The 13,392-nt window shown below is 37.2% G+C and overlaps 1 protein-coding gene across 1 annotated transcript in view; it reads left to right on the plus strand.

Annotated features, from left to right (window-relative positions):
* Positions 1–13,220, plus strand: part of SLC26A5 (solute carrier family 26 member 5) — a 64,053-nt gene extending 50,833 nt beyond the window's left edge. The window contains exons 14-20 of the mRNA XM_086397039.1: positions 2,429–2,498; positions 3,570–3,662; positions 4,822–4,929; positions 5,891–6,091; positions 6,706–6,760; positions 7,974–8,182; positions 11,554–13,220. Of these exons, the coding sequence (XP_086253165.1) occupies positions 2,429–2,498; positions 3,570–3,662; positions 4,822–4,929; positions 5,891–6,091; positions 6,706–6,760; positions 7,974–8,158 (712 nt within the window). The 3' untranslated portion in view covers positions 8,159–8,182; positions 11,554–13,220. The remainder of the gene's footprint in view (positions 1–2,428; positions 2,499–3,569; positions 3,663–4,821; positions 4,930–5,890; positions 6,092–6,705; positions 6,761–7,973; positions 8,183–11,553) is intronic.
* Positions 13,221–13,392: the final 172 nt, after the last annotated feature.

Raw genomic sequence — 13,392 nt, forward strand, 5'->3', positions numbered from 1 at the left:
CTAGAAGGTGGGTCATAGAGATTCTTGCTGTGATTTATGTCATAGAGTGTTCTGCCTATGTTTTCCTCTGTGAGTTTTATAGTTTCTGGTCTTATGTTTAGGTCTTTAATCCATTTTGAGTTTATCTTTGTATATGCTGTTATGAAGCATTCTAATTTCATTGTTTTACACATAGCTGTCTAATTTTCCCAGTGCCTCTAATTGAAGAGACTGTCTTTTCCCCACTGTATATTCTTGACTCCTTTGTCAAAGATAAGGTGCCCATAGGTGCATGGTTTATCTCTGGGCTTCTATCTTGTTCCACTGGTCTGTGTTTCTGTTTTTGGGCCAGTATCATGTTGTCTTGGTGACTGTAGCTTTGTAGTATAATCTGAGGTCAGGAAGGTTGATTCCTCCAGCTTCATTCTTCTTTTTCAAGATTGCTTTGCCTGTGTGAAGTCTTTTGTGTTTCTATACAAATTTCGAAGTTTTTTGTTCTAGTTCTGTGAAAAATGCCATTGGTAATTTGACAGGGATTGCATTGAATCTGTAGTCTGCATTTGGTAGTATAGTCGTTTTCACAATATTGATTCTTCCAACCCAGCAACATGGACTATCTTTCCATCTGTTTTACATCATCTTTGATTTCTTTCATAAGAGTCTTAATAACTTTCTGTATACAACTCTTTGATTCTGTAGGTAGGTTTACTGCTAGGTATTTTCTTTTTGTTGCAATAATTTTCTGATTTTTATGTTGTTAGTGTGTAGGAATACAAATAATAGCAAGTGAAACAACTGATGAAGCATTAATTTCCAAATTATACAAGCAGCTCATGCAACCCAACACCAGAAAAACAAGCACCCCAATCAAAAAGTAGGCAGAAGATGACCTAAACAGACATTTCTCCAAAGAAGACATACAAATGGCTGATAAACACATGAAAAGATGCTCAACATCACTCATTATTAGAGAAATGCAAATCAAAACTACAATGAGATACCACCTCACACTTGTCAGAATGGCCATCATCAAAAAATCTACGAATAATAAATGCTGGAGAGGGGGTGGAGAAAAAGAACCTTCTTTCACTGTTGGTGGGAATGTAAATTGATACAGCAACTATGGAATACAGTATGGTGATCCCTTAAAAAACTAGGAATAAAACTACCATATGACTCAACAACCCCATTTCTGGGCATATACCCTGAGAAAACCATAATTGAAAAAGACAAGTACCCCAGCTATTTACAATAGCTAGGACATGGAAGCAACCTAGATGTCCGTAAACAGATGAATGGATAAAGAAGCTGTGGTACAAAGCTGTGGTACATATATACAATGGAATATAACTCGGCCATAAAAAGGAACATATTTGAGTCAGTTCTAAAGAAGTGGATGAACCTAGAGCCTATTATACAGAGTGGAATAAGCAGAAAGAGAAAAACAAATATTAACGCATATACGTGGAATCTACAAAAGTGGTATTGATGAGCCTATTTGCAGGACAGCAGTTAAGATGCATACATAAAGAACAGACTTGTGGACACAGAGAGGCGGGGAGGAGACGGTGGGACAGATCGAGAGAGCAGCATGGAAACATATACGCTACCATATGTGAAACAGACAGCCAGTGGGAATTTGCAGTATGACTAGGGAACTCAAACCAGGGCTATGTGACAACCTAGAGGGGTGGGATGAGGAGGGAGGTGGGAGGCAGGGTCAAGAGGGAGGAGAGATATGTATACCTATGGCTGATATATGTTGATACACAGCAGAAACCAACATAATATTGTAAAGCAATTGTCCTTCAATTAAATATAAATTTTTAAAAAATCTATTCACACTAAACTTAAGGAAACTCCTATGCTGATTTGAATTTTTTGTTTTCTCCCCACACCTTCTGTTGATCCTCCAACCTCTTGCTCCACAAGTCAGTTCTCTTATTTCAAATAAAATGAAAATCCCCTCTCCTGCTTCAGAATTAGAGCAGGAAGATAATTCTGTGTACCGAGTGACATGAAATCATGTCCCAGACGTGGTTTGAACTCTGCACGGCTCATTTTACCTCCCATATTTAAATCCTTAAGTCATTTGTCTGGAACAGATTGTGCGTATAATATGTGGATGGTATATACCAGCATGTGTGTGGTGTTGTGTGTGTGTATGTGGTGTGAGGCATATGTGCTGTGTATGTAAATTGTATATGTGTGAGGTGTATGTAGGTGGGGGGTGTGGGATGTGTTAGGTTTGGGATGGTACTGGGAATGCAAATTTAAGTGGAGCCCTTCTGAAAAGGGACCATAAAAGGACCAAATAAACAAAAAGAGAAAAGAACCAAGTATCCCTGAAGTCACTAGCAAATCCATACCGGATTTGCAAATGTGCAGAATCTTGTGTTTCCATCACTACCTGAACGTCAGCATGATAATACTCCTTCTCTGTCTGCAGTCCAAGCTACAAAGTCCTTGGGCAGCTTCCTGACACTGATGTGTACATTGATATAGATGCGTATGAGGAGGTAGGTCCTTTTTTCTATCACTTTAAATGGTTGTAAGCATATGTTGTGATTGGCTAATTATTATTTTTACTCAGGATAGAGAGTTAGGGGTGGAGATGTGGAAAGTGTGGTGGTCAGAGTGAAAAGTCTGAACTTCCATTTGCTGTCTGGATTCAGTTTTATAGTTTATACTATACATCAGTTACACAGTCTCTTAATATTTATTTTTCCTCTTTTTTAATGAGGATAAATATATGTTCTTGGACTTAAAGTATATGTTTACAAAATACCAAGACTGTTTGCCAGGGTGGTCTGTATGTGTGTGATTTCCTTCTGATGAATTCAAAGGGGTGATAAAATTCTAACATTAACCGTGTACAATGTAGGTGGTGGAGCTGTGGAATTCTTTTTTTTTTTTCTGCTTCATTTTTAGTGGTTAAAACCATGGCTTAAAATATCCTTGACTTTGAATTTTCTTTTCTGATGTGGAATCTCTTATGTAGAATCTTTTACAAAGTCTTCTTAAACTAGTTTTATCTGTTTGTTTTGTGTTTGGGAAGAATTTCTCAGACTTACTGTAAGATATTAATAAATTAGACTGCTAGTAGGATTGGTGTATTTTCCCCTTCCAAAGAATTATGTGCTTGATTACCTGTTTCCATCTGCATTCCAGAATTTCACAAGGCTTCTTGATATAATTTTCACCTGAGTCTGTTTTGACTCCTACCTACATTCTGTGAATAAACCAATATACACTTCTGTTCATTTTATGTGACTGCTTCTCACAGTTTGAGTGGCAGCTCCCCTCTCCTAGATTCGCTTTAAGTTTCTTCTTTGTATTTTATGGTTTAAAAAAAAATGAAACAAAGACTTTTAAAAGAAATGGGAAGATGTGCATTTTTAAAGGCCTTCCATTCAACATGCCTTCCTTCAGAACATGAGTAGGTCAGCTAGTCTGACATTTTATTTAAACTCTGTCAAAGGGTCCTTGGCAACATCTGTATTAATTTTCAAGTTGGAAAAGGGAGGCAGTTGAAGTTTTGATTCTGAAATATTTCCATATATTAAATTCACTGACATTTTATTTTTCAGGTGAAAGAAATTCCTGGAATAAAAATATTCCAAATAAATGCCCCAATTTACTATGCAAATAGTGACTTATATAGCAATGCATTAAAAAGAAAGGTGAGTCACAAGGAATTAAGAGTGATTATTTCTGAGAAAGGAATCTAAAGATTGATAGGCATGTGAGGGTCACTTACATGTCTCTATATATCATTTATACGATTTCATTCTCTGCATCTCTATTTTTTAAAATTATAGTAAAATGTAACAAAATTTATCATTTTAATGATTTGCAATTATACAAGGCAGTGGATGGAATTAAGTACGTTTCAATTGTTGGCTAACCAACACCACTATTCTTTCTCTTTTAATATATACATATAGTTGTTTCAGAAATATTTAGAAAAAAAATTAAGTTTCTTATTCTTGGAAATACATGGATTCCTTTGGTCATGATTAGTACTCCACCCCACACTATCTACTAAAGAGGAAAACCTCCCAGTCAACCCTGCTGCTGCTAAGTCACTTCAGTTGTATCTGACTCTGTGTGACCCCGTAGACGGCAGCCCACCAGGCTCCGCCGTCCCTGGGATTCTCCAGGCAAGAACACTGGAGTGGGTTGCCATTTCCTTCTCCAATGCAGGAAAGTGAAAAGTGAAAGTGAAGTCGCTTAGTTGTGTCTGACTCTTAGCAACCTCATGGACTGCAGCCTACCAGGCTCCTCCGTCCATGGGATTTTCCAGGCAAGAGTACTGGAGTGGGTCGCCAGTGCCTTCTCCACCCAGTCAACCCACAGTCTCTTAAATATAAAAATCTGAGAGATCTAAGTTTGAAAAACACTACTTTAAAAATCTTTTTAGGGACTTCCCTGGTGGTCCAGTGGGTTAAGACTTTGCTTTCCAGTGCTTGGGGGTGTGGGTTCGATTCCTGGTCGGGAAGTAAAGATATCCCACATGCCTTGTGGCCAAAAACCAAAGCTTTCAACAGAACTAGAACTGTAACAAATTGAATAAAGACCTTAAAAGAATGGTCTACATTAAAATTCTCTTTAATATTTAGCTTCTGGCTGTCTTGAATCAAGACCAAGAATAAGAAAAGTTACCAATGTTCTTTTAATGAGGGAGTAACCCAGTTCAGGGCATTTGAGGGAGAGGGAGAGCAAGGGTTAGGGTGATAACTTGGCATAGAAAACAATCAGATGGAGAGGATTAAAGATTAATTGCTTTGGGTGGATTCTGGGAGCAAGAAGTGATTTTTGCATTTATTGCCCTCTGTAAAGACTGGAGTGAACCCAGCCTTCATAATGGGAGCAAGAAGAAAGGCGATGAGGAAGTATGCTAAGGAAGTTGGAAATGCCAACATGGCCAATGCGACCGTAGTCAAAGTGGTGAGTAGTCCCTTCACTGCAATTTTCCTTTGTCTCTTGATCTGCTTGCTCCCCCTTTACTCTTGATCTGCATGCCCCTCACCTTTTAACATGGCATGAAGTCCCTAAAATAGGAAAGCTTAGAAATAAGGTAAGTATCCTTTATATATTAAAAATACATAATAAGGTCAGTTATGAGAATGCTTCTGAAATAAGTAGTGATAGGAGCCAGGAAAACGTGATTTTTAGAAATGAAAATCAAATCAGATCAGATCAGTCGCTCAGTCGTGTCCGACTCTGCGACCCCATGAATCGCAGCACGCCAGGCCTCCCTGTCCATCACCAGCTCCCACAGTTCACTCAGACTCAAGTCCATCGAGTCAGCGATGCCATCCAGCCATCTCATCCTCTGTCATCCCCTTCTCCTCCTGCCCTCAATCCCTCCCAGCATCAGAGTCTTTTCCAATGAGTCAACTCTTCCCATGAGGTGGCCAAAGTACTGGAGATTCAGCTTTAGCATCATTCCTTCCAAAGAAATCCCAGGGCTGATCTCCTTCAGAATGGACTGGTTGCATAATAAATGTTACTATTATTACTTTGTCAGAAATTCATTCAGCTGATAGTAGAAAAAAACCTCAAAGTCTGGTTTTTGCTGTTTGGTCTTATGGTAACTGTGATCTGTCATGTTGAAATTAATAAGACTATTTTAGAAGTGAGAGGAAAATGGATATGAATACTAAAGAAAGTGGTTTCATTGGACAATAGAGGAAAAGAAGGAAGAATAAAGAAATAGCTAAAATTGAATATTGTGTACATATCCTTTTTTGTCATAGACAAGGCTGGAATATAGTGAGTAATGTAGAAGAGATCTGCTATAATAGAAACTGGAGAATATAAGGACTAATTTTCCTCTTATAAATCTTTCTCAGAACCAAAATATGAGTTGTTTATAGAATTCTGGTTTGGTTTGATTTTGACGTAGGATGCTGAAGTAGATGAAGAAGATGGCACCAAGCCTGAGGAAGACGAGAATGAAATAAAATACCCCCCAATAGTCATCAAGAGCACACTTCCTGAGGAACTGCAAAGATTTATGCCCCCAGGGGATAACATCCACACCATCATTCTGGATTTTACGCAAGTCAATTTTATTGATTCTGTTGGTGTAAAAACTCTGGCAGGGGTAAGCATCATCTTCAAGGAGTCTTTTAAGGATAATATCTCTGTGCCCAGAATCACCATCAGTTAAATCAGAAAACTGAACTAGGGTTTCCAGCTCTCAAAATTTGGTTGCTGTTGCTTTTGTTTTTCAACTTTTTGTTGTTAAAAGAACAAAAATATATAAAAGTAAAGACAGAGTATAGTGAACCCCCTGTAACCATCACTCAGCCTCAACAATTATCAATTCATGGCCAATTTTGTTTCGTTTATCCCCCACACTCACTTTCCCCTCCTCTTATTTTGAAGCACATCTCAGTCATCATATAATCTATAAATATTTTAGTATATATCACTTTGAGAAGATTTTTTAAAAGTCATTACCATAATGATTTTATTACACCTGAATAAAATTTAACAAGAATTCTTCAATGTTCCAAGTCATCACTGTTGATATAAAAATCAAACAAAAGGCAAATTTTAAATGATTAGTTCAAAATGTATAATTTTTGAAGCAAAGTCGCTCAAGTGAATGAACCAGAGCATCTTATATCACTAAATACATATTAGTAGAAAGAAACTTCTCTTGACACCTCACAGAGTCAAGAGAAACTAAACTTTATTTCAACGTTCTTACAGATTGTGAAAGAATATGGAGATGTCGGTATTTATGTATATTTAGCAGGATGCAGTGGTGAGTACAATTTTAGAATGGGGAGGCATTTTATTTATTTATTTATGAAACAGAATTTATATTACATTTATTTATAATAATTTTTGTTATAAAAAAACTAAACAGCATCCATGAAGAGAAAACTTCATCTCTTTGCATCCTTGGGGGAGGCATTTTAACATTTTGGTTTTGTTTCCTTTTTTTTAATAACTACACTTGGAAGAATTTTCCCTTAATTTTAGTTTTGGTGAAAATGAAAATTATTCTTCTGAAAATTACTCTGAAGCTAAGCTTTGAAATTAGCCACTTAACAGGCACTAACGTTCCTGGGTCACTTGCGGCAGGCCTCTTGTACTGGAGTTTGAGGAAAGGAGTTAGTAGACCATGGTGAAGGAGTTGTGGGTTTTTTTAGTAATCATGTTTTTAATGGCTGCCATAACAAAGTTATATAAAATCATTTAAGTGTTTTACCATGCAATGCCTGCTATTTTTAATATAAATTTTGGTTAAAACAGTACTTGAAAATTAAATCCACATAAAGGCTTCACTTTTCACCTACCAGAATGGCAAAAATCGGAAATGTTTGACAGCAGGCTCTGCGGGCTGGCTGTGGAGGATAGGAACCCTGACATTGCTGGTGGGAGTGCAGACTGCAGCAGCCTCTACGGAGAGCAGACCAGCATTTCCTTTCCAAATTACAAATTCATTTTTACCTTTAACCCAGAAAATCCAGCAATATGCTACACACACTCAAAATGACACATTACATGATTAATCATCACAGTATACAAAAACAAAAGGCCAAAATCAATTTGTGTCAAACAGAAGGGGCCAGTTAAATAAACCATACATAGAACACTGTGTAATGGTAAAGAAAAAAAAAAATATGAGTGAAGAGATTAAGTGTAAAAAAAAATACAGAATTATATATATGTGTATAGATACACATATATACATACACATACATACCAAAAGATAATGCTATCTTTTGGGTAATGGAAAATAAAATAAATATATACTTACATTTACATCTGCATAAAGACATACTGAAAGAATACACAAGAATATAATAAAAGTGGCTTCCTTGACCAGGGGAGTGATGTCATGAGGACAAGTATTGGGGTGAGATTTTTTACTTTATATCACTTTAATATTTTATGTGAAAGTGTTATTTTTTTTAATGTTTAAGACTGACACCCAGAGTGTGGGCTAACTTTCCCTTTTTCTTTTATAGCCCAAGTTGTGAATGACCTCACTCGAAATCGATTCTTTGAAAATCCTGCCTTACTGGAGCTGCTGTTTCACAGCATTCACGATGCAGTCTTAGGCAGCCAAGCCCGAGAAGCGCTTGCCGAACAGGAAGGCTCGGCTGTTCCTCCCCAGGAGGACTCCGAGCCCAACGCCACTCCCGAGGCCTAGGCGAGGAATTCAGCCTGCCATGGGGTATGAGCCTCTCGTGATTATTAACCTACATGCTTTAAGTACTAGACTCTACGTTGTCCCCCACCCCGCCACCCCCGCCACCGAGGGTAAATACTAGTAGTCAAGGCTTGATTTGGAGGGTGAATGACACACAGCAAGATGTATCTTACTTGTATTTTTTAATTGACTATTTCAAAAATGTTGGCCTCTTGCCTGCCTTTATTGTTCAATGACATTTCTGTTACTTTTTAGTATTATCTTTATGAGCCAAGCACTTAAAAATTTATTTAAGTACTTTATCCACAAATCAGATATGCCGTCACCAGATGGGTAATAGTACTTAGTTTTTCTTCTTGTTGATCTACAGACTTTCTGTAATCAGTTACCTCATGAAAGTGGTGAACTCACAATTTTTAGAAGTTCTTCTTTTAAAATAACTATTTATTGTAATAGAAGCAGTATAAGTACATTGGGGAAAATTAGAAAAGATAAACAAAAATAAGGAGAACCTTACATTACCACCAAAGATTATTGCTAACACTTTAATGCATATTCTTCCAGATCTTTTTCTATTCATATAATTTACATCTTTTAACCAAAATAAGATTATACTCTATGTAGTGTTCTGTAACCTATTTTTTTTTTCAGTCCACAATTTCTGCTTTCTCATTCTAACCATATTCAAAGTTCCCCAAGTGTCCCCACATTTGTAGTTGGTTTATCCAAGCTAGTATTCAGTCTATCGGAGAAGGCAATGGCACCCCACTCCAGTAACTCCAGTACTTTTGCCTGGAAAATCCCTCCTCCATGGATGGAGGAGCCTGGTAGGGTGCAGTCCATGGGGTCACTAAGAGTCAGACACGACTGAGCGACTTCACTTTCACTTTTCACTTTCAGGTATTGGAGAAGGAAATGGCAACCCACTTCAGTGTTCTTGCCTGGAGAATCCCAGGGATGGGGGAGCCTGGTGGACTGCCGTCTATGGGGTCGCACAGAGTCGGACACGACTGAAGCGACTTAGCAGCAGCAGCATTCAGTCTGTGACCTTACACTACAAATGGTCATGTCCCTCTAAGTCTCAGAAGTCTATCTTAACCTAGCACTGTCCCTTTATTTATGACATGGACTTGTTAAAGGGAGTTGGAGCAGTTGTATAGAATCCCATCTTGTGAATGTGTCCACTTGCTTTTTCAAGATGTTATTTAGCTTGTCCCTCCATTTCCTGAACTACCTATAATCTAGAAGTTGTATCTAACTAAAGGCTTCATGAATTTGAATAAAACATTTTTTTGCTAGAATATATCATAGATGAGACACATGCTTCAAATCACATCACAACAGAAAACAAATAATATCTTGTTGATCTACCATTAATGAGGCTAAAATAAATCATGGGATTAATGTGACAACCATCCCCCAATTACATTTTCTCCTTTGTGACTAGTGAGTTATCTGTATGGTTCCTTTAGCATTGAATGAATGCTCAGTTCTCCATTAGCCATTCACCCAGGATTTTTAACGTTTAGTAATAGTTCTTGCCTTAATCAGCAATTTTATTAAGGGTTTGTGAATTTTTTTTCTCTAATTCTCTCCTAGTAATTTTCTCTCAACTTGAATTATTTGATCATCCTTAAATATAGTTCTTACTTGAAATCCAGGTTAAATGTTTTATTTTTTATGCTTAATTATCAACTTCAAAGTAAGGAGTTGGTTTAATAGATGATGACAGATTAAGTTCTTTTAGGTTTCTCTTTTTTGGTATAATTATAGATTCATGAATTTTTGTAGTTTTAATGTCTTTCAGTCTATCATAGTTATTCTTTTTGGTTTTCAAATCATCACACCTGTGGCCAGTAGGACCCCCCATAGAAGTTTTGCTGTTGCTGCTAATAGTGAAGTAGCCTTCAGGACCCTGTATTTTAGAAATCTAACCAAATCCTGGTTAGATTTGTATAGTTATCTATAACCATACAGATAACTGAGTATTATCCTTCTAAGTCCATAGAGTTATCAGTTAATTCTTCATCAAACTCAGTTTTAGCCGATGAGTGAGTAAAAAGCTATTTCAAGCATTTTTCTTTATAGCTGTTCAAAAGGAGACCTTGAAGCCAACATATGTCATCAGAAGTTCTTGCTCCTATAATTCCAACCACGAGGTCACTCCAAATCACAGCACAAGTATTAGCCAATCTGCTTAAAGCCTCATCTGCTAAGATTTCCTGCTAATGTTTTATCTTTTATATGAGTTTCCTTACTGACTCCTTATTTTAGTTTTCAGGAAGAAAATACTTTGAGGAGAAAAGTACATCAGGAAAGGACTAGATTAACATGAGTCTACTCCAAACCAAACCCTATGGTTTATTACTTTAACTCCTATCAGGTTTCTCAATGACTTTACTAATTTAATTCAAAGTAGTCCCCCTCCTTTATAACTGATACTGTATCTAGATCTAGAGTGAAATTAAATTTGCATCCAGTTGTTTCCTTTGCACTCATCACACAGAAGATCAAATACATCTGCCTTCTGAAAGAGCATGTAGTTGTAGAACCTCAGCTTACACTGGAAACTTTTGTATAAAGGCTTGATCATTTCAGCCATTAAAGTAGAGCTCAAGGATTTTAAATAATGTTACACAATATTTTATTGCATAATCTTAGCATTAATTTTCAATAAATGCTTTACACACAGCATATACTCAAGTCTTGGTTGGTGATAGACTGCAAGTAGTATACAGGAAAAGTACCATCCATAGCTTACAAATTTGTATTTAACTTTTCTGCCCTTTAATTTTTAACCTACTCTGAAGAGAATTCTACCATGTACGTAAAAAACACTGAAGTCTTACTGAGGAAAAGTGTGTTTTTCTGCATGCCTCTGATAACATAAGAATGCATTTCAAAATGTAATCTATATGTAAATATTTTGGAATCTTTTGGGTTATTTCATATAGTGGGAAGTTTCCTGACCTTTTTATACTTACAATCAAGTTTTATCTCTACCTCATTCTTTCTGGACCTTAAAAGCTGTGTATCCTTCTATGTCTGTATGTGTATGTTTCTGTTTTTCAGCCCAGGTTCAAATTCAGATTCTTATTGCCCTATCAAAGAGCATAATCCATACTGATAGATATAGGGACTGCTGCTAAGTCGCTTCAGTCGTGCCCGACTCTGTGTGACCCCATAGACGGCAGCCCACCAGGCTCCACCGTCCCTGGGATTCTCCAGGCAAGAACACTGGAGTGGGTTGCCATTTCCTTCTCCAGATATAGGGACTAGACTACTATATTTTATGGCAGTATGGGAACGCCTTGTTTTCAGGAAGGTCCCAGATAGTGAAGTTGTCTTTCTCAAATCCTCTGCCAATATGACCATGGTTTATCTCTGTCTCACAGTTGGATGGAATACGTTTGCAAACAATTGTGAACCAGGGCCCAGGAAACTCCTCATTCGTGTCATAGACACTGACTGTACAATCATATAGCAGCTGAGAGTGGGATCTCAATGCGAGTCTCATCTGCAGTGAGATTCAGTGAAGGGAATGGATCCTCTGCAAGCCCTACGAGCTCATTTTGTAGTTTTCAGGTAACATCTAAAATATCCACTCCCTGTATTTGGTCCTGCATCCTTACCTGTACCTGTCTAACAGAGAAAGGAGATGCCTGCCTACAAAGGTCCATGTTGAGAAAATGAGACCGCCCTCTCATGTGACTGGAGAGGGTAGCAAACTGAGAGTCTGCCCCCCAGGGGGCAGGTGTGTGTTGATGTTGGGAGGTGCCCTTGAGTGGGAATGAGGAAGGAAGGTTATGATGGTGAAGAAGCCCGCCCTTTTAATCAGTTTAAATCCTAAAATCAAACTCAACTTCCTTGGTGTTAGACTGTATGCTTTAGTGAGTGCAAAAATGCTGTTGGTCCTTTGTTATTGTACCTTTTAGGAATGCTTTTAGGATTCAGTGTGTAGGTTCTTGATAATGTGGTTTGAATGCTGATAAAAGTTGGTTTGAGGACTGACAAAAGTATCTAATTCTCCAAACATATAGCTGACCAAAATGCATACAATGGTTTTTAATTCCTTCAAATCCCATAGCAAAACGTTCAAAAGCCAGGACTCCACCAGGTAACTTGCCTGCTCTCTTGACTTGGGTTTAATATAGTTTGAGCATCTCAAAAATCCACTTTGCCTTACCAGGTTTTTCATTGTACTGGTGTATATAGCATTTCAGCTTTATGTTAACCAATGAACCTGAGCTTTGTGGAAATTAAATTGTATAAATCTAGTCATGTTTTTAAAATGTTATTTAAAAGGTCACTACAGTATTTTCCTGAAGTCAGAAATCCTTTGTATTCTATCAGCATGCTGATACACGTGTAAACATGTGTCTGTACACACAAATACATATTTTATGTGGAGGGAGTTACCAGTGCGTGTGTATTTTCTTTTTTAAATGGAATACAGACATGCTACTCTAGTTAGTGTTGATGCTATCTGCATGCATGTGTCTGGGCAGAAACACCCATATTTTTTCAAATAATTCATTGTGTACTGATTTTATGTGTGGCCAGTAGATTTTCATCATGTAACGGAGATGTCAAGATTATTCAGAACCTGTAACAGGTTCAGCCTGAGTACCACATATCCAACTTGAGCTGTTTCAAATTGGTGCATCTGATGTTTGTGGTGATATATGAACAAGTGCTAAGACTTTCCTGTGTTCTAAATGCATACATTGATCAAAACAGTACAAAAACATAAATCTTTAGTGTTACAAGCATCACTTGGAAATGGTTCACTTTACTTCATACTTCCTGAAAGACTATAGCAGGTTTAGGGGAAAAAAGCTTTTCTGATCAAGTTCACAATAAAAAGAGAAAGGATGCTGGCTAGATTTTTATGAATGAATGGCTTTAATTTTTCTGCTTAAAAATTTTCTTATTTAAAGATTTCAATGCAACACTTAGAGCATTTTCTATGTTGTCAACTTTTTTGTGAATTACAATGTATCCATCCCTATTTTGCATTACTTGTGAATACTGAACTACAATAAAAATATTCTTTATTGTGTTTGGGTCTCAGTGTTTGGGAGGGGCACAGAAGGGGGTTATTGTGGTGAAAGAGGGAGGGAATTTGGTGGTGGCGGTACATGAAATAATTTTAAAATGCTTTGTTTAGGATTCTAATACAACTTTTATTTTAGAAATACTTCAGTGTAGACCAGAATTCTTTTTTTTTTTTA

The sequence above is a fragment of the Bos grunniens genome, chromosome 4, assembly GCF_055505025.1.
Source record: "Bos grunniens cultivar Pamir isolate PY7600 chromosome 4, Bosgru_T2T1.0, whole genome shotgun sequence".
Classification (NCBI taxonomy): Eukaryota; Metazoa; Chordata; class Mammalia; order Artiodactyla; family Bovidae; genus Bos; species Bos grunniens.